General features: G+C 44.3%; 1 protein-coding gene across 2 annotated transcripts in view; it reads left to right on the top strand.

Annotated features, from left to right (window-relative positions):
- The window catches only part of LOC307202957 (thrombospondin type-1 domain-containing protein 4-like), a 122,548-nt gene that overhangs the window by 16,665 nt on the left and 86,468 nt on the right, over positions 1 to 19,415 (top strand). For both annotated transcript variants that reach the window (XM_079953423.1, XM_079953424.1), the window contains exons 2-3: positions 4,552 to 4,646; positions 11,407 to 11,476. In XM_079953423.1, the coding sequence (XP_079809549.1) occupies positions 4,618 to 4,646; positions 11,407 to 11,476 (99 nt within the window). In that variant the 5' untranslated portion in view covers positions 4,552 to 4,617. The remainder of the gene's footprint in view (positions 1 to 4,551; positions 4,647 to 11,406; positions 11,477 to 19,415) is intronic.

Genomic DNA, 19,415 nt, shown 5'->3' with positions numbered 1-19,415 from the left:
TGTATGTGCTCTGCAGTAAACACTCAAAATTTTGTGAATGCTGATGGGCATTGTGCAATATAGGAACAAATCAATAGTTAGAGTTAGAGACTTGGGTCTGGTAGATCTAGGTTCAAATCCCCACTAGGCCTAACCTACCTCACAGGGTTGTTGCAAGTATAAAAAAATGAAATATGGATGTGGAAAGTGGAAAGTGGAGGAAAAGTGGGATGTGGATGTAGTAATGCAGTGTAAAAAAATGTATTCCTCGTCTCTGCTCCAGAGGAATCTATCAAAGCAACTAATAAAGTATGTAAATAGACATATATAACAAAATATTCTATATTATGTGTATATCTATTATGTCTATAATATGTTTATGTCTATACAAAAAGACAAGGGACGCAGGTGGCGCTGTGGGTTAAAGCCTCAGCGCCTAGGGCTTGCCGATCGAAAGGTCGGCGGTTCGAATCCCTGCGGCGGGGTGCGCTCCCGCTGCTCGGTCCCAGCGCCTGCCAACCTAGCAGTTCGAAAGCACCTCCGGGTGCAAGTAGATAAATAGGGACCGCTTACCAGTGGGAAGGTAAACGGCGTTTCCGTGTGCGGCTCTGGCTCGCCAGAGCAGCGATGTCACGCTGGCCACGTGACCCGGAAGTGTCTCCGGACAGCGCTGGCCCCTGGCCTCTTAAGTGAGATGGGCGCACAACCCCAGAGTCTGTCAAGACTGGCCCGTACGGGCAGGGGTACCTTTACCTTTACCTTTTATACAAAAAGAGGAGATTAGATTGATTAATTGATTAAATAAATTAAGCAGCAGCAAGAAAACCAAAGCTTCCTTTTAAAAGAATCATCTCAAATACCATCTGAACACAGATAGAGAGGAAGATCTCAGCTCTTGTAGGAAGGGCTGAAGAGTTCCCGAGGGACCTCCAGATGTTCCTTCCTTCCTAAATTTCATTCAGAATTGTATTTCTATGCTCCTCTTCCACAAAACAAATCCTGCCCAAAGCTGTTTACTACATGAGGAACGGCTAAGGGAGCTGGGCATGTTTAGCCTGGAGAAGAGGAGGTTAAGGGGTGATATGATAGCCATGTTCAAATATATAAAAGGATGTCCCATAGAGGAGGGAGAAAGGTTGTTTTCTGCTGCTCCAGAGAAGTGGACACGGAGCAATGGATCCAAACTACAAGAAAGAAGATTCCACCTAAACATTAGGAAGAACTTCCTGACAGTAAGAGCTGTTCGACAGTGGAATTTGCTGCCAAGGAGTGTGGTGGAGTCTCCTTCTTTGGAGGTCTTTAAGCAGAGGCTTGGCAACCATATGTCAGGAGTGCTCTGATGGTGTTTCCTGCTTGGCAGGGGGTTGGACTCGATGGCCCTTGTGGTCTCTTCCAAATCTATGATTCTATGGTTCTATGATTCTATGATCACCTGCAGAAGCATCACTGGTGGGTTGGTGCTTTAGAGTTTTTGTGAAATAAGACCCAGTATGGAGGCCAAATGGCCAAAATATTGGGAAATATTAGAAAAAGATGAAGATAATTGGAAATTGCAGAGTTTGGAGAAAATGAAGGATAAAGTGCGAGACTGGTTACATTACGCTCATATTAAAGAAGTTTTTAAGAATGATAAAAAGGTAGGGTTCCAGGTGGAGAAATCGAAGTTGGAAACAGAATTGTTAGAACCAAAGACTAAGGTATTATCAAGAATGTATAACTTGCTGTTAAAATGGAATACACAAGACGAAATGGTTAAATCGGTTATGATAAAATTGGCTCAGGATATTGGGCATAATATTATGTTTGAGGACTGGGAAAGGTTGTGGACCACTGGGCTGAACTTCACTGCATGTAATGCTCTGAAGGAAAATGTAATGAAAATGATATATAGATGGTACATGACCCCAGTTAAACTTGCCAAAATATACCATTTGTCTGATAATAAATGTTGGAAATGTAAAGAACATGAAGGTACATTCTTTCACCTCTGGTGGACCTGCCCTAAAGTGAAGGCCTTCTGGGAAATGATATATAATGAGTTGAAAAGGGTATTTAAGTATACCTTCACTAAGAAACCAGAGGCCTTCCTTCTGGGTATTGTCGGCCAGAAGGTGTTAAAGAAGGACCGAACATTTTTTATGTACGCAACAACGGCAGCAAGGATACTTATCGCTAAGAGCTGGAAAACTCAAGATTTACCCACGCTGGAAGAGTGGCAGACGCAGCTGATGGACTATATGCAACTGGCCGAGATGACTGGTAGAATCCGAGACCTGGGAGATGAGAGGACTGAGGAGGACTGGAGGAAATTTAAGATTTACCTACAAAAATATTGCAATTTGGTTGAATGTTAAGAAGGATGCTAGATCATAAATAATGGCCCACCACTGAATTAGATTTGATTTCGACGATAAGCGAGATTAAGTAAAATATAAATTTATTGGAGAACTGATAGATTTTATTTAAATGAGCGGAGATAAGATTGTAAACAGGGGACGCAGGTGGCGCTGTGGGTTAAAGCCTCAGCGCCTAGGGCTTGCCGATCGAAAGGTCGGCGGTTCGAATCCCTGCGGCGGGGTGTGCTCCCGCTGCTCGGTCCCAGCGCCTGCCAACCTAGCAGTTTGAAAGCACCTCCGGGTGCAAGTAGATAAATAGGGACCGCTTACCAGCGGGAAGGTAAACGGCGTTTCCGTGTGCGGCTCTGGCTCTGGCTCTGGCCAGAGCAGCGATGTCACGCTGGCCACGTGACCCGGAAGTGTCTCCGGACAGCGCTGGCCCCTGGCCTCTTAAGTGAGATGGGCGCACAATCCCAGAGTCTGGCAAGACTGGCCCGTATGGGCAGGGGTACCTTTACCTTTACCTTTAAGATTGTAAACAAGTGGGTAATTTGCTTGGAAAATTTTTTATTTTTTGTAACGATGTAAGTGCGAGCGGGAGACGTGGGGGAGTCCAAAGAAATGATGAAACTATGTTATAAGATAAGTAATGTTGTTTATTTATGTATTTTTATTCAAAAACCTTAATAAATATGTATTTTTTAAAAAAAATAGAGTTTTTGTGAAATAGTGGTATATAAATGTGTGTTTTTAAATATAAAATAAAATAAAATAAAATAAAATAAAATAAAATAAAATAAAATAAAATAAAATACCTGCACAGCTTAGTCCTCCACACTCCATGCTAAGATCCCACCCTATAGTGGCAAAGGGGGCCCTGCAGGTCTCTCTGCTTGGCTTCCTGAGCTCTACCCAGGCTATGCCCCCTGCTCAGGCCACCCCCTTCCTTGTAGGCACACCCCCTCACTGGCCATTCTCTGTGTCCCCAACCTCTTGCTTGCCTGGATGGAGGATGCGGGGGGGGGGGGGTAATGGCTGGATGCATGTAAACCACCAACTTTTGCTGACGGTTCAAAAGTAAGGGTCCTATCTGTTGATCCGCCCCTTTTGCCACCCACCCCTGGCATAAGGCTGGGCTAAGATGGAAAGCAGCCCTTGACTCGCCTCATGCCTGCCTCCCTGGGGAATATTGGAAGCAGAGGCTCTGGCCTGGCTGGGCAGGTGCCTGGGCTCCACCGGCCAGAAAGGGCCACCACTGTCCCTGCCACCATTGGCACCCGCCTCAGGCCCTGCTGCCATCGGAGCTCCAGCCACCACCAGTCATGCATGCTCTTCACCCCGTCCTCCCCATAGACATGTTTTACCCGGGGATGGGGCTTGTAATGGATGATGTCAGGAGTGCTCTGATGGTGTTTCCTGCCTGGCAGGGGGTTGGACTCGATGGCCCTTGTGGTCTCTTCCAAATCTATGATTCTATGATTCTATATTTAAATATATGGCTGGGATAACCCAGTCAGATGGGTGGGGTATAAGTAGTAATTAATAATGATGATGGTGATGATTGTATGGATTTCTTTTTTATGCAGTTTAATGTGGGAACAGGACAGAACAGATTTATGAATGAATGCAAAATTGATGTTGGCTGGGGAAACACTGATCTGTCCCTCTTTGAACACTTTCAACATAGGGTGGAACATTAGGAAAAGTGTCTTATTGATTGATTGATTTAATTTATTTCCAGTTCTTCTACCCCAAGGAGTCTGTGGCAAAAAACAGATGCACTATTTGAAACCAAAACCAACATTTTAGAACAGATTAAAACATTCTAAAAACCATTACAATTAAAAGCACCAAAAATCACTTACATTTTTTTTAAATACAAGAAAGCATTCTAAAAGCAATTAAACACAGTTATAAAAACATTCTTCCATCCAATAATCTTAGGGTTGCCTGGAATGGTCTTTAACCACCAAATGCCTGAGTAAACAGGACTTTTTCCCAATGCCTCCTGACAGTTAATAATGAGGGAGACATTTCACCATCAGTGAACCACCACTGAAAAGGCCCTGTCACAGGTCTGTACCAACCGGGCAGCTCCTGGTGGCACCACCACCAAGACCATGCCTTGCTGATGGTAGGAGCAGCCCCCAAATTGGACTGCTTACCTAGAGGGGTAGTGGGCTTTCTGTCATGAAATGCTGAAAAGTAATCTATCTTGTTTTTGTTGTTTCCCTAGGATTTTGCTGTAACCCACCCTGAATTTTTTATCCCACTGGACACATCACGTTAAGAGTCACTAACCATGGCAGACAATTTTAAAGGCTCTTTAAGGTAAGTATTGGTACCCCCTCCCCTCTTCATGTGCCTTACATTGAACATTGTACCTCGGGGAATCTCACATGGAGGTTGCCCAGTGGGGAACAGAGCCAGTTTGGAAGACAATTTGGCACAGTTGGTTTGCTGTGTTTCCTGCATTGCAGGGTTTGGACTTGATGGAGGGCATTCCTTGGGGCTGGCCAGGCTGGCCTGCTGATGGCCCAGGTCCAGACTGGGTGGGTGCAAAAGTGGCACCTCTGTACTCTGGCTTGGAGGGCCAGGAGTCTGCCTGCCTGTCTGCGCACGCTCTGGGCGCTGGGCGAGGTGCGCAGGCTCCTCTGGGAGGAGGAATCCAGCCACTGGGATGGGCCATTGCAGCAGCCCTCTGGGACCTTCTCTCCAGTCAACCGGTGGCACGATTAGAAGTGTGAGAGGAACTGGGGAAGAAAGACTGAGAGAACAGGCAGAAGTTGCAGGAAGAGGAAAAAGGGAGGGAGGGAGGGAGGCAGATGGACTGGCAGGGGAGGGGGAGGAAGAGGAGGAGGAGGAGGAGGCAGAGCAGAGCAAACCTGCCCCCAATGGCTGTGGAGGAAGTTGCTGGTGGAGTGCAAAGGAAGGGCTTTTTGAGTTTCTGGTGCATGGTTTGTCCCGGCTTTGGGGGCTCCCAGACAGCTCCTGGCCAAGGGCGCATGGGAGCCTAGCTTCCAGGATTCAGGTACTGGCTCATCATCCATTACAAGCCCCATCCCCGGGTAAAACATGTCTATGGGGAGGACGGGGTGAAGAGCATGCATGACTGGTGGTGGCTGGAGCTCCGATGGCAGCAGGGCCTGAGGCAGGGTGCCAATGGTGGCAGGGACAGTGGTGGCCCTTTCTGGCCGGTGGAGCCCAGGCACCTGCCCAGCCAGGCCAGAGCCTCTGCTTCCAATATTCCCCAGTTGGAATAGACCACAAGGGCCATCGAGTCCAACCCCCTGCCAAGCAGGAAACACCATCAGAGCACTCCTGACATATGGTTGTCAAGCCTCTGCTTAAAGACCTCCAAAGAAGGAGACTCCACCACACTCCTTGGCAGCAAATTCCACTGTCGAACAGCTCTTACTGTCAGGAAGTTCTTCCTAATGTTTAGGTGGAATCTTCTTTCTTGTAGTTTGGATCCATTGCTCCGTGTCCGCTTCTCTGGAGCAGCAGAAAACAACCTTTCTCCCTCCTCTATGGGACATCCTTTTATATATTTGAACATGGCTATCATATCACCCCTTAACCTCCTCTTCTCCAGGCTAAACATGCCCAGCTCCCTTAGCCGTTCCTCATAAGGTGATCTCAGTGACTGAGCTGGGGAGAAGATTCAGGAGGTCCCTGAGGGGCTTTGCCAATGGATCCAAGGATGGTGAACCTGGCAGTTTCTCTCCAGAATGCGGATTCCTTGTCAGATTAGTAATATAGTGGTACTTCGGGTTACATACGCTTCAGGTTACAGACTCCGCTAACCCAGAAATAGTACCTCGGGTTAAGAACTTTGCTTAAGGATGAGAACAGAAATTGCGTGGCAGCAGCAGCAGGAGGCCCCATTAGCTAAAGTGGTACTTCAGGTTAAGAACAGTTTCAGGTTAAGAACAGACCTCCGGAATGAATTACCGTATTTTTCGCCCTATAGGGTGCACTGGCCTATAGGATGCACCTTGTTGTGTTTTTTTTTTTTTTTTGGGGGGGGGAAATGAATAAAAAAAAAAATTATTTCCCCCCCCAGCCACAGGGCTGGGGCGGGGGAAGCCCGAGCTTCCCCCGACCTCAGCCTCCAGAACAGGCTGCTATCCGCAAGCTTTGTGAGCCCGGCGGCAACTCCCACCGGGCATGCAAGGCTTCCGGACACCTGCGCAAAGCACGGGGCTCCCTCTGGAGGGCGCCCCATGCTTCGGGCTGCAGGCTGCTGCCCACAAGCCTTGCGAGCCTGCGGGAACTCCTGCCGGGCTCGCAAGGCTTGCGGGTAGCTTCCTGAAGCCTGGAGAGCGAGAGGGGTCGGTGCGCACCGACGCCTCTTGCTCTTCAGGCTTCAGCGAAAGCCTGCATTCGCCCCATAGGACGCACACACGTTTCCCCTTTATTTTTGGAGGGGAAAAAGTGTGTCCTATAGGGCGTAAAATACGGTAAGTTCTTAACCTGAGGTACCACTGTACAATGGCCAATTGGTAACCCTGTTCACAAGATGCCCTTGGAGTGCAATCCCATGTTGACTCAGAAGTCAGTGCTACTGTGTTCGGTGGGGGCTCACACCCTGGCAAGTATTTTTTAGGACTGCATCTTCAGTGTATATGTTTTTGTACTTTCCAGTTTTGTTAACTGAATGCAGCCGGCCCCTTTGACTAAAAGTGAAACTGCTGTCTCCTTTGGAATGTCTTTTCCTGCTTTCTGCCCTGTATCAACAACATTTACAAGCGACACACCCAGAACATTTTTGGTGTGATTTGTGGAAGCATCTTTCTCCTTGGCTGTGAGACACATCTATGATCCCATTCCAAAGGGCTGCAAGGATGGAATCCCCCCCCCCCCAAGTTTTATTTAGCTCTGTTTTATGGCATTCTTGCATTTCAAGACTGCCAGTGTGTAGCAAACCTTCTGGATTAGGAAGACTTCGTTGTTGTTTTTAAGAAAGAAGCCTCCTTCCTTTTTAAAATAGAGCATGGCAAAGCATTTAAGAGGCAGTTAATACAGCCAAAGCAAACCGTCATTTGATGGAACATGAAATATACCAATATATTTTTAAAAATCACAAAACACTGAATCAAAATGAAGATCCCTGCCAAATTTCCTATGCGCATGAAGCCGAAAGTTGATAACAGCTTTGCAACTTGAGTCTACCAGACTGCACACCCAGGGCTTGCTAGAAAGTAGCTCCATTGTCCAATTGGGTTTCCATTCCCATCCACCAACAGGCCCTGATTATAATGTTCTCTTTGGAAAAATGATTGGGATAAGCTTGGCACAGAATAATCACCCCAATCCTGAGGATTTTTAGCTCTGGAGAAAGAACTTTTAATCCGTTAAGTAATTTGCTTTGAAGATTAAGGGCTCTGCTCACTCCCAAATGGTTGCCCCCCTCATGTGGGATTTTTTGCAGAATGTATTCATGGAAATGCACATCTCCACATGCAGATTAGGAACTGCTGAGCCTTTCTCTCTCTTTGAACTGCAAGCTGTGGAACGATTTTCCTCCTACCAGTGTTGAGCTTTCTATGAATGAATGGTGTGTGTGTGTGTGTGAGAGAGAGAGAGAGAGAGAGAGAACGCAAGAGGGCACAGAGAAATTAAAAGCAACTGTTCATTGGTGCGGGGGGTGGAGTTGCTTAATCCCCGAATTTGCAGAACACCACCTTCAATTCATAGAATCATAGCATTGGAAGGGACCATGGGGGTCATCTAGTTCAGCCCCCGCAATGCAGGAAACTTTTGCCCAATGTGGGGCTCAAACCCACAACCCTAAGATTAAGAGTCTCCTGCTTTCCCAACTGGGCTATCCTTCTATGCACTGGAACACTTCACAGAGGACAAAAGGGACACATGTAGTTGGTTCAACATCTACAGCCATTCTGGGACCAGCACAGCCTGACCACAGTAGTAGTTCATGCATTGGTCACTTCAAGACTGGATTGTTGCAATGAGCTCCATGGGTGGGTTTGATCCAGAAGCTGCAGTTAGTGCAGAATGCTGCAGCACGATTGCTGACAGGAGTGAAGCCTTGCCAGGATATAATACTGCTGCTCAGAACTCTGCACTAATTTGCTGCCTGACCGAGTTCAAGATGTTACTCTTAGTATGTAAAGCCCTTAACAGCTTAGGATCAGTTTACCAGTGAGATTGTCTGACACCATGTATGCCCAATTGACCGCTTCAATCTGCAGAACTGACCCTGTGCCATGTGCCAAAGAGGACCCATTCTGCATTTGGAATAAATCAGTCTCTTAGTACAGCAGCGCCCACACTTTGGAACTCCCTGCCTAGTGATCTTAGCCAGGCACCTTCACTATACTTTTTCCGGTGCCTAAAACCATTTTTGTTTAGACAAGTCTATTCAAATGCTTCGACAGTTGATGTGTGTTTTTATCCATTTTTCGTTTGTTGTTAACTTTAAAACTTTTGAATGGTTTAAATTATGGTTGTTAACTTTTATAGATAATCCTGTTGTTTTATCTTTCTTGTAAATTGCCTCGATTTTTTTTTTTTTTTACAACCAAGCAATTGTAGGAGTGTTAGTAAATAATAAATGAATGAATAAATACCGTATTTTTTGCTCTTTAGGACGCACTTTTTCCCCTTCAAAAATGAAGGGGAAATGTGTGTGCGTCCTATGGAGCGAAGACGCCATAGCCCCGCGACCCTCTCCTGGCTGGAGAGGTGACGCGCGGCTATGGCAGGAGCCTCTCTGCTGCGCCTTTCCGCTGCTCCCTGACCTGCTCTTTGGGGCTGGTGGTGGGCTTCCCCCGCCAGCCCCAAGGAGCAGGTCGAAAGGAACCTGAAGCCTGGAGAGTGAGAGGGGTCGGTGCACACCGACCCCTCTCGCTCTCCAGGCTTCCAAGGTAGCCGCCTGAACGGCACCTTGTTTTAGAGCGGGAAAACAAGAGGGGGGAAATTCTCCCCCTCTCTGCGCAGCGCCTCCTGCCGCTTTGCTGAAGGGGCGCTGGGCAGAGAGGGGGAGATTTTTTTTTCTTGTTCTCCCCCCTCTAAAACAAGGTGCGTCCTATTGTCCAGTGCGTCCTATGGTGCGAAAAATACGGTAAATGCTATAACATCCCTACATGTTCATGCCAAGTCTCACTTCCCACCAGGGGTGAACCTGTAGCCCAAGTAGGATGTTGGCTTCCCACAAATGATTTAAGGCATGTTTAACTGTGCCCTGCTTCTGGGCCATTGCTCAGGGTTAAAATGCCCAGCAGGGAGTGTGTGTGAGCCAAACATGTGACAAGGAAACGGAGGCATTGTGGAGCCCACTGTAGTCTATTCAGTGTGCGAATTTACCTATCTATATCTAACAATACTAAGATTACCGTAGTTTTCGCTCCAAAACACGCACTTTTTTGCTCCTAGAAAGTAAGGGAAAATGCCTGTGCGTGTTAAGGAGCGAATGCACGGATCGGAGCCATGGCTGCCGTCAGTCAAGCAAAGCGGGAGCCGCTTACACACTCTACGAGGCTCTCGCTTTGCTTGCTTTAAAGTGACCTGGAGCGGAGGGAGGGAAGGAGAGCCATGGCAGCAAAGCGGGCAGCAGCCGCTTACACGGGAGGAGGGACAGACGCTAGCAAAGGTCCGTGTGCTCTCTAAACAGAGCAATGAGGCTGCAGAGGGACGGCAGGAAAGATAAAATTTAAGCAACCAGCAGCAAAATAAAACCAACCTCGAGCTCTGAGCCACGCAGTGAAAACCAGGAAGTTAAAAAAAAAAAGGCTGGGGATGAGGGAGAGGGGAAAACTTCGCAAATCCCGGCGTCTCAGCTGATCCGCTGGGAGGGATCGAGCATTGTCTGGGTCCTAGTGCCCCTACCACTTTTTTGTGCTCCATTCTATTGCTGCTGGTGGCTGCTTATCACTCAGGCTACAAGGAGGAGCGCTTTTGCACAGCTAATGGTGAATCCCCTGCAATCCAAGTCCTCCTCACTTGCTCAAATCTATTCTGCCTCAAAACAAGGAGCGGAAGGAAAAGGCTGCAAACTGTTAAATGGAAAAAAACCCAGGCACAGGGTTATGGTCAGATACGTGTTATAGAGCGAAAAATACGGTAATCTCTTCCAGGAAAATGTCTCAAATTTCCCTTTCAGCTACTCTCTGGGTTGTATCCAACCTTCTCTATCTGCTAGCACAAGCCAGGAAGCCCTGGCTGTTCAAAGTGGCAACATAGGATGGAGTATGCATGTGCCGAAATCTCTGGCTTTTGAGTATCTATACAAAGCTAAGACCCACTGCTGCCTCTGCCTCGCCCACCAGCAGCATGCAGGGGTCGCAGAAACTCCACCCCCCCCCCAGTTCGCAGCGCAGCTCAGCTGGACTTCTCAGCAGAGGGAGGGCTGCAATGCGGAACAAACAGAATCTGTCAGCAGGAGAAGGCTATTTTATTCTGATAGGCCTTTGGGAACGGACTGGCTTTTCTTAAGCAAATGCTTAAATAGCACTGTGCTGCATTTTAACAGATTTGGGTTTTTTATATTTTATTTAAATTTGAGTTTAATTGCTTTTTGATGTCTTTCATAGTATATTTTTTTAGCTTTTTGGATTTTAAAGATGCCTGTTTTAATTTGTGTAAGCTGCCTTGAATTCCAGTCTGGGAAAAAGTTGGATATAAATAAGTACAATAACAACAATAACAATGGAATGAAGGGCAGCATCTGGAAGAGGGAGGGAAAAGCAAAACCATATACTAGTAGTTTGTGTTGGTTTCTCTCCCCCCCCTCACTAAATAAATATTTCTTTATTTATACAGTATATTCTCTCTTAGACATTCACACCCCTTTGAGATGGTTCCAGAAGGATCTGAGTTGCGGTGGTGTAATTTACCTGGGAGGAATTGGGGGGGGGGCAGTGGTTAATTTCTAAATAGGAAAATGTCATGGTTCAACCTTTAACAGGTGTTGTTTCCTCTGACCTGGAACCCCCGTCGTGTGGTCTGTGGCTGCTTAGGGGTGCCGTTGTGGGGGGGGGGGAGCTGAGTGGAAGCCAAAGAAACCATAACTGTTGCTTGTGGTTTTCCTTGACTCCTGGAACTCAGCAGAAACTATTTTGTCCTGCAGGCTTCTGAGCTCCATTGTGGTCCTTGGATTTCAGCTTGTCATTCCACAGCCCTCCATTGAACACAGAAAGGTAAGTGACCCACACAGCACTTCAGGACAATCTATTACACTTTATCTCCTGAAAATTGTGAGGCTGTTGCTGCAAAACAGCTGCCCCGTGTCATGTTAGGTTCCTTCATATATTGTTACATACCACCCCAATGTCCAAGCGGGGAGAGATTTCAGGGGTTCCAGGCACACTTACCCTTTTGGGATGAAGGTCAGGGGAGTCTGGGGTGTCTTTAGAATATGTGGTTTTATTTACACATATGCACGATGTGAACATAAGATGGAGGGGTTTACCGCATTAGCACCCCGACAGATATTTCTTCTCCATTAGTTTGGATCCAGCACAGAACAAGCAGTTCTTGGCATCTCCAGTGTCCAGCCGGCTTCCGCTTCCGCTCTCTCGCCTACATTCTGGCTGTTGTTCTTCTACCTAGGAGGCAGGTGGGGGGGGGGCGTGGAGGAAAGGTCCACCCGCTAGCCTAAAGGACAGCCTCCCTTAGTTGCAGCTCTTGCAGGCTAGCTTATTCTTTTGGGATGTGGATGAAGACACTTAAGTGACCTGCTAAGGCCCTTGTCTTACAAAGAAACTTGACTCCTTCAGCGATGGAATCCTCTATTTAGATCTAATCCTCCCAAAGGACCCAAAAAATGGGAAGGGACTCGGAGCATCATCCAGACTGACCCCCACAACCCACAACAGTATTTGTAGAGCTTTTTCTTATAGGGCTGCTAATTTAGCAGAGCAAAAAAGCACAAAAGTTCCTAATCATGGATTTCCAGGTACCAAAGGCAGACCCAAAAGTGTTCTTTCTAAGCATGGCAGTGGGTGGCCCAGTAAGCTTTGCATGTCACAGATGGGGAACTGGGGCAGAGGAGGAGCATTTGACCTACCACAAGCCTATGACAAAGGGGAGGTTGCACCCAGCTGTCCCAGAACGCTATATTCATGCTGACTTTCAAATGAAGTGGTGCTCACTGCTCAACTTGCAAAGCTGTCCCAGCAGAAATTCCATTTCAGTTTGATCTCTGAGCTCAACCCTGCAATAACACCCTGATCTGGTTGTTAATCCCCCTAGATGAATGTATGTTTTTCATCCTTAAGAATTCACCCATTGTGGCTAAGTGAGTGGCATTTTAGTCCCGAAGGCACGGTGAGGTCCACAACAACTTCAATCTCTGCTGAAGGAGGAACCCCCCTCTCCCTACAGCCTAGTAATAACCATATGCTGACTTCTGAGAAATGTAGTATTTCCTTTGGGTAGCAACGCCCGCCCGCCCGCCCGCCCCCCCAACACACATTGGGATTGACATTTCCATTGTTCCTAAAGAATGTGGTTGTCATGCTAAGGTGCTCAGGTTCTTTGCACGGGTTAAACAGGGTTACTAGCAACTTTTAACAGCTTATATTTTCAGAATGTGTATGGTCCTGACTTGCTTCCTTTTGTGTTGAGCTGGTTAGTCAGGGCCCCTCAGAGCATGTTGCTCTTGAAATGATTGCATTGTTTGGACTGAGATGGGCAGGCCTCTCTGGTCAGTACTGGGTCTGTTATTTATCCTGCCCTTCCACAATGCCAGCACTGGTGAGAATAGCATAATTAAGACATTTAAGAAAAAAGGGGGGAAAGTGCTCAGACTAAGAGCAACTCCCCCCCCCCCCGCCAGTTCATTCTAAGCTGCAGAGTGGTGTGATAAGACCGTAAATGGTCTCTTTGGGTATGTTGGAGTAGTAAACAAAATAAATTACAAGTTCGGAGACTCCTTCTGAAGTCTCTTAAAATGCCTGGCATTAGGGGACCTTTTTTCAGGTGCTCATGAGCGCTGCTGCCAGCCATCTTGAAGCAGCCCATTTTGCTGGGAACAAGGGAGATTCTGAGAGTCTGGAGAGCCTCTCTGGGGATTCATGTTATAGAAGCTGGTTCTAAGCGTTCAGGCAGGAGGCACACGCTTGCTAAACTTTGTGGGACCCCAATCAGCTGCTGGGCAAGAAAGCTGTGGCTTCTTTTTTTTTTTTCATAATAATTTTTATTCAATTTTCCATATCTTTTTTTCCATAACAAAGAAAACAAAACAACAAAGAGCATGCAACATGTATAATTTCCAACTCTTAATTTCATATTCCTTACTCTCCCGACTTCCTCGTACCTCCCCTTTCTGCATTCTCATGTCGAATTAATTAATTAACAAATCCCTCCCTTACTTTCAAGTTAATTATAAAAACATTCAATTTCTTCCACTTAACCGTTATCGCTATTAACCCCTATTTTTCTTATTCAACATCAATCTAGCATTCACTAATTTTGGAATATTTCTTTAAATAGTCTTTAAATTTTTTCCAATCTTCTTCCGCCGTTGCTCTTCCCTGGTCTCGGATTCTGCTCATCATCTCTGCCAGGCCCATCTAGTCAATCACTTTCATCTGCCACTCTTCCACGGTGGGTAGGTCTTGTGTCTTCCAGTACTTTGCTATAAGAATTCTTGCTGCTGTTGTAGCATACATAAACAAAGTTCTATCCTTCTTTACAACCGATTGGCCGACCATGCCCAGGAGAAAGGCCTCTGGTTTCTTAGGAAAGGTGTACCTAAGTACCTTTTTCAGTTCATTATAGATCAGTTCCCAGAAAGCCTTAATCCTTGGGCACGTCCACCAAAGGTGAAAGAATGTTCCTTCTCTTTCTTTACACTTCCAACATTTGTTCTCGGGCGAATGGTAGATTTTCGCAAGCTTGACTGGGGTCATGTACCACCTATAAATCATTTTCATAATATTTTCTCTCAAGGCACTACATGCCGTGAATTTCATCCCGGTGGTCCATAACTTTTCCCAGTCAGCAAACATTATGTCATGACCAATATCCTGCGCCCATTTAATCATTGCAGATTTAACCATTTCATCTTGTGTATTCCATTTCAACAGCAAGTTATACATTTTTGACAAGTTCTTAGTACTAGGTTCTAACAGTTCAGTTTCTAATTTTGATTTTTCCACCTGGAAGCCGACTTTCCTGTCTAGTTTAAAGACTTCCATTATCTGATAATAATGCAGCCAGTCTCTCACTTTCCCTTTTAACTTCTCAAAACTTTGCAATTTCAGTCTGTCTCCTTATTGCTCCAAAATTTCCCAATATCTCGGCCAATTGACCTCCATATTTAATTTTTTAACGGCTTTTGCCTCCATTGGCGACAACCACCTTGGAGTTTTACTTTCCAACAAGTCTTTATATCTAATCCAGACATTATATAATGCTTTCCTGACAATATGATTTTTGAAACCCTTGTGAACTTTTACCTTGTCGTACCACAGGTATGCATGCCATCCAAAAAAATTGTCATAACCTTCTAAGTCCAAAGTATCAGTATTCTCTAGAAGTAGCCATTCTTTCAACCAGCAAAACGCTGCTGATTCATAATACAATTTAAGGTCTGGCAGGGCAAATCCGCCCCTTTCTTTCGCATCAGTTAATATCTTAAATTTTATTCTAGGCTTCTTGCCCTGCCAGACAAACTTAGAAATATCTTTCTGCCATTTCTTAAAACAATCCATCTTATCCACTATTTGCAATGTTTGGAACAAAAACAACATTCTAGGCAGTACATTCATTTTTATAACTGAAATTCGACCCAACAAGGAAAACTTCATATTTGACCAAATTTCTAAGTCTTTTTTTACTTCCGTCCAGGTTTTCTCGTAATTATCTTTAAATAAATTCAAATTTTTAGATGTCATATTTATACCCAAATATTTCACTTTCTTAACCACAGTTAACCCTGTCTCCTTCTGAAACTTTTCTTTCTCCAATACTGTTAGATTTTTCTCCAAAACCTTCGTTTTAGACTTGTTTAGTTTAAATCCTGCTAGTTGACCAAACTCTTGAATTAGTTCTAATACTCTTTTGGTACTAGATTCAGGCTCTTGCAGTGTAAGTACTAAATCATCTGCAAAGGCTCTCAATTTAACTCCGACCTGTATTCCTTTAACCAACTGGTCCTTTCTGATCATGTTCAGCAAGACCTCCAGGACCGATATAAAAAGTAATGGAGAGATTGGGCATCCCTGACGTGTCCCTTTTTCAATAGGAATTTCTTCTGTAACCACATTATTTACAATTAGTTTTGCTTTTTGTTCAGAATATATCGCACTTATACCATTTTCAAACCCTTGGCCTACCCCCATCCCCCGAAGATTTTTTATCATAAAACTCCATGAAATATTATCAAAGGCTTTTTCGGCGTCCACAAATATCAAAATGGCTTTAGTGTTAATATTCACTTCCAGTTTTTCCAAAATATCAACTATGTTCCTTACATTATCTGACAGATGTCTTCTCGGAAGAAAGCCTGCTTGGTCCCTATGTATCTCCTCCATCAAGACTACTTTCAACCTTTTCGCTAAAATATCAGCAAAAATTTTGTAATCCACATTTAATAAGGAGATTGGGCGGTAGTTTTTAAGTTGAGTCTTTTCTATCTCAGTCTTTGGTATAAGTGTGATAAAAGCTTCTTTCCACGTATCTGGTGCCTTCTTTCCCTCCAAAATTTCGTTGCAAACTTCTTTCAAAGGTTGTATTAACCACTCTTTCAAAATCTTATAGTATTTAGAAGTCAATCCATCCGGTCCTGGAGATTTGCCCAATGCCATATTTTGAATGGCACCTTCTATTTCTTGCTCTGTTATTTTCTGGTTCAAAATCCTTTTACTTTCCTGAGAGATCTTTTTCAGTCCATTTTTCTCCAAAAACTGTTCTATATCCGTATCACTCTGAGGACCTTGTTTATACAATTGTCTGAAGTATTTCTGGAAGCAATCCCTAATTTCTGTTGGTTTATAGATGCTCTTTCCATCCACTTCTAAATTTGTAACTGTATTCAATTTTTGTCTCTTCCTTATTTGCCAAGCCAGCAGTTTACCACATTTATCAGCCGATTCAAAAGTCTTCTGTCTCATTTGCTTAATTTTCCACTCTATTTCTTGATTCATCAGCTCCATATATTGTGTCTGATATAGTTTAATTTCTTTCAAGATATCCTGTGATTTTGGCTTTGATCTCAATTTCCTTTCCCCCTCTTTTATTTTCTCCAAGATTTTCTCTTTTTTTTCATTCTGGCTTTTCTTTTTAATTGCATTCTGTTGTATCAAAAATCCTCTCATCACTGCTTTGCTTGCGTCCCAGATAATTCTTTTTTCTATATTGGTCCTCATATTAATTTCAAAATAATCCTTTAAAGTCTTCTGAGCCTTTTTGCAAACTTCTTCATCTCTAAATAGGGTGTCATTCATCCTCCATCTAAAGGTACCAGTTGTTGTTAACTTCATCACCATCTTTACTGCATTGTGGTCGGAGCAAGTCTTTGGGCAGATTTCAACTTTTTTTATCCTAGGTGCCATTCCTCTAGTAATCCATATTTGGTCAATTCTAGTCCATGTCATTTTAGCTTCAGAATAGAAAGTTCCCTCTCTTTCAAGTGGGTGTGTTGTTCTCCAAATGTCCACTAGATCCATATTGTCAGTCATTTCAAAAAAGATTTTTGGCAGTCTTCCATCTTTTGTGACTACCTGTCTTTGAGATTTGTCCATGTTGGTCGATACTACTCCGTTCATATCTCCCATCAATATTAAGTTTGTGTCCGTATAATCCATCAGTGTCTCATGCAGCTTCTTAAAAAATTCAACTTTCCCCTCGTTTGGTGCATAAATTCCCACGATCAAAAATTTCTCTCCTTGATCTTGAATTTCGATTGCCAAATATCTTCCTTGTTCATCTTTAAATTTTAATTTCGGTTGTAATTTTTCCTTTGCGTATATTACCACTCCTCTTTTTTTAACTTTGTCTGATTAGATAAATTCTTGTCCCAATCTTTTATTAATGAGTAGTTTCCTATGTAACCTCGTCACATGAGTTTCTTGTAAGCAAATCAAGTCCAATTGCTCTTTTTTTAATATGTGAAAAACATTTTTTCTCTTCCGGGGAATGTTTAGACTGTTACAGTTCCAACTTAGAAGTTGTAGAGCCATGGTCAATCTATTTATCTTCTCCTCCTGTCGCTCCTAGTAGTTCTTCTTCTTCTTCTGTCGGTGGTTTCAGTCTATGTAGTAGATTGTCTTTGTCCAAAGTTCCTCCTCCAGGATAGTCTTGTCCCAATTCCGCCCCCTTGCAGAGATCGTCTTCATGTTGGTGTAAGAACTTGTCTTTGTCTTCCACTGTCTTTATTTTCCTTTTCTTTCCCTTATATTTAAAAGATAGGCCTTGAGGAAATTCCCACCTGAATGGTATACAATTCCTTTTCAGTAGGACCACCAAGTTCTGGAACTGACTTCTAGCATCCAAAATTTGCTTCGGAATATCCTTAAAAATTTCCACGAAGGAATCCTCAATTCGTAGAGTTCTCTGATAGTGCAGATCCAAAATTTTGTCCCTCTCTTCTTTTGATCTTAACGTTATCAAGCAGTCTCTTGGTTTATTCCTTCTTTGCCGTGTACCAAGTCTAAATGCACTCTCTATCTTAAATTCTTCCTTCTCCAAATCCTTTTGCCAAAACTCCGAAAACTCTTTTGTTAAATAATCCACTAGGTTGTCTCCTTCACTCTCGGGTATTGCTCTGATCCTTAAATTCCTCTCCTTCCTCTGCATCTCAATCATCGAGAGCGCCAGATCATGGTCCCCCAACTTCTTGATGACCGGTGGGAGTCTTTCGTCAGTTGCGGTTGCAATCTCTTTTGCTTCCTCTGCTATCTTCCGAATGGTGGATGTTTCCTCAAGTAACTTTCCAATATATTCTGTATTAGAATTCACTTTATTTCCAAATTCAATTATACTTTTAGTATTAATGTCTATTTTTCCTGAGATCTCTGCTACAGTTTTATTTGTTTCAGCAACTTGTTTACTGGATTCAGCAACTTGTTTACTTGTTTCAGCTCCTTGCTTTTTTAATTATGCACCTTGCTTTTTTAGCTGGTCTAAAGATTCATTTATTTTCCCCAGCAGTTTCGAGAGTGCCTCCTCAGACATAACTTTTGTCTTTTCTTGTGGAGTGGCAGCTGCCCCAGAGGCTCCAGATGTAGAAGGCCTCCTTTTCATGAAAGGCTCAATTCCGTATTGTTTACCAGACCTCAGAGCTTTTTCTTGAGGCTCTCCTTTGTCTTGGTCACTTGCCATAACCGTATCTTACAGTCAAGGTCACTCTCACAGTCATATCTCCCTTTTCCCAGCAGCTAGCTGAATTCCACTCTATAGCTGTAGTTAAGCCAAACTCCTCCAGAGGGCGAATGTAACAATTCTTCTCTTTACAATTTTAAAATGGAGACACTCTTTCATGTAAAATATTCCCAAAGCATTCAAAACAGTTCCCAAAGCCTTCAAAGTCTCACAAAAGCTCTCAAACGGCCACAATATTGGTCTTTGACAGATTGAAACAAAGTCCCATCAGTTCTAGCAAGAGTGTATCTTTTTAAAATACAATTTAATGCAACTCTGTAACCTTAGCGTAGTAACAGTCCGCAGCCAGCTTCCCTCTCCGGCAGTCCGCTCCAGGGTCAGAGCGCAGCGGTATAAATTTTCCCCTTCTATACAGGCAGGGAGTTTGAAGCAATTTAAAATACGATCTCTTCCCCCCACTCCTGCCTTCGGGGGGGAAGGGTCCCAGTCTTTGATCGATGATTTAGTTTTCAAAGAGAACTTTAAAGTTAAAGCTTAGTAGTTCTTTGCTTTGATCTTGCTGCAGATCGGAAAGGTAGACTTCCCTTTTAGACCTTTTCCGTTTCGGTATCCAAATTCAGAATTTTTTGACTCCCAATTAGTCCTTAAATTTTATCCTACTCACGGATAGTAGATTCTTTTATTCCAATTCAGAAGAAGAAGTCAGCGCTCTCCGTCAATGGCGACGCGGCTTCACTCCGCAGGCTGGGTACGAGCGACTCTCAGCTCCACGCCACATACCCGCTGCCGTTCCAAAGCCTTTAAAAAGGC

This window comes from Podarcis cretensis (assembly GCF_951804945.1).
Source record: "Podarcis cretensis genome assembly, chromosome: 14".
Taxonomy (NCBI): domain Eukaryota; kingdom Metazoa; phylum Chordata; class Lepidosauria; order Squamata; family Lacertidae; genus Podarcis; species Podarcis cretensis.
This window is presented reverse-complemented; position numbering and strand designations above follow the sequence as displayed.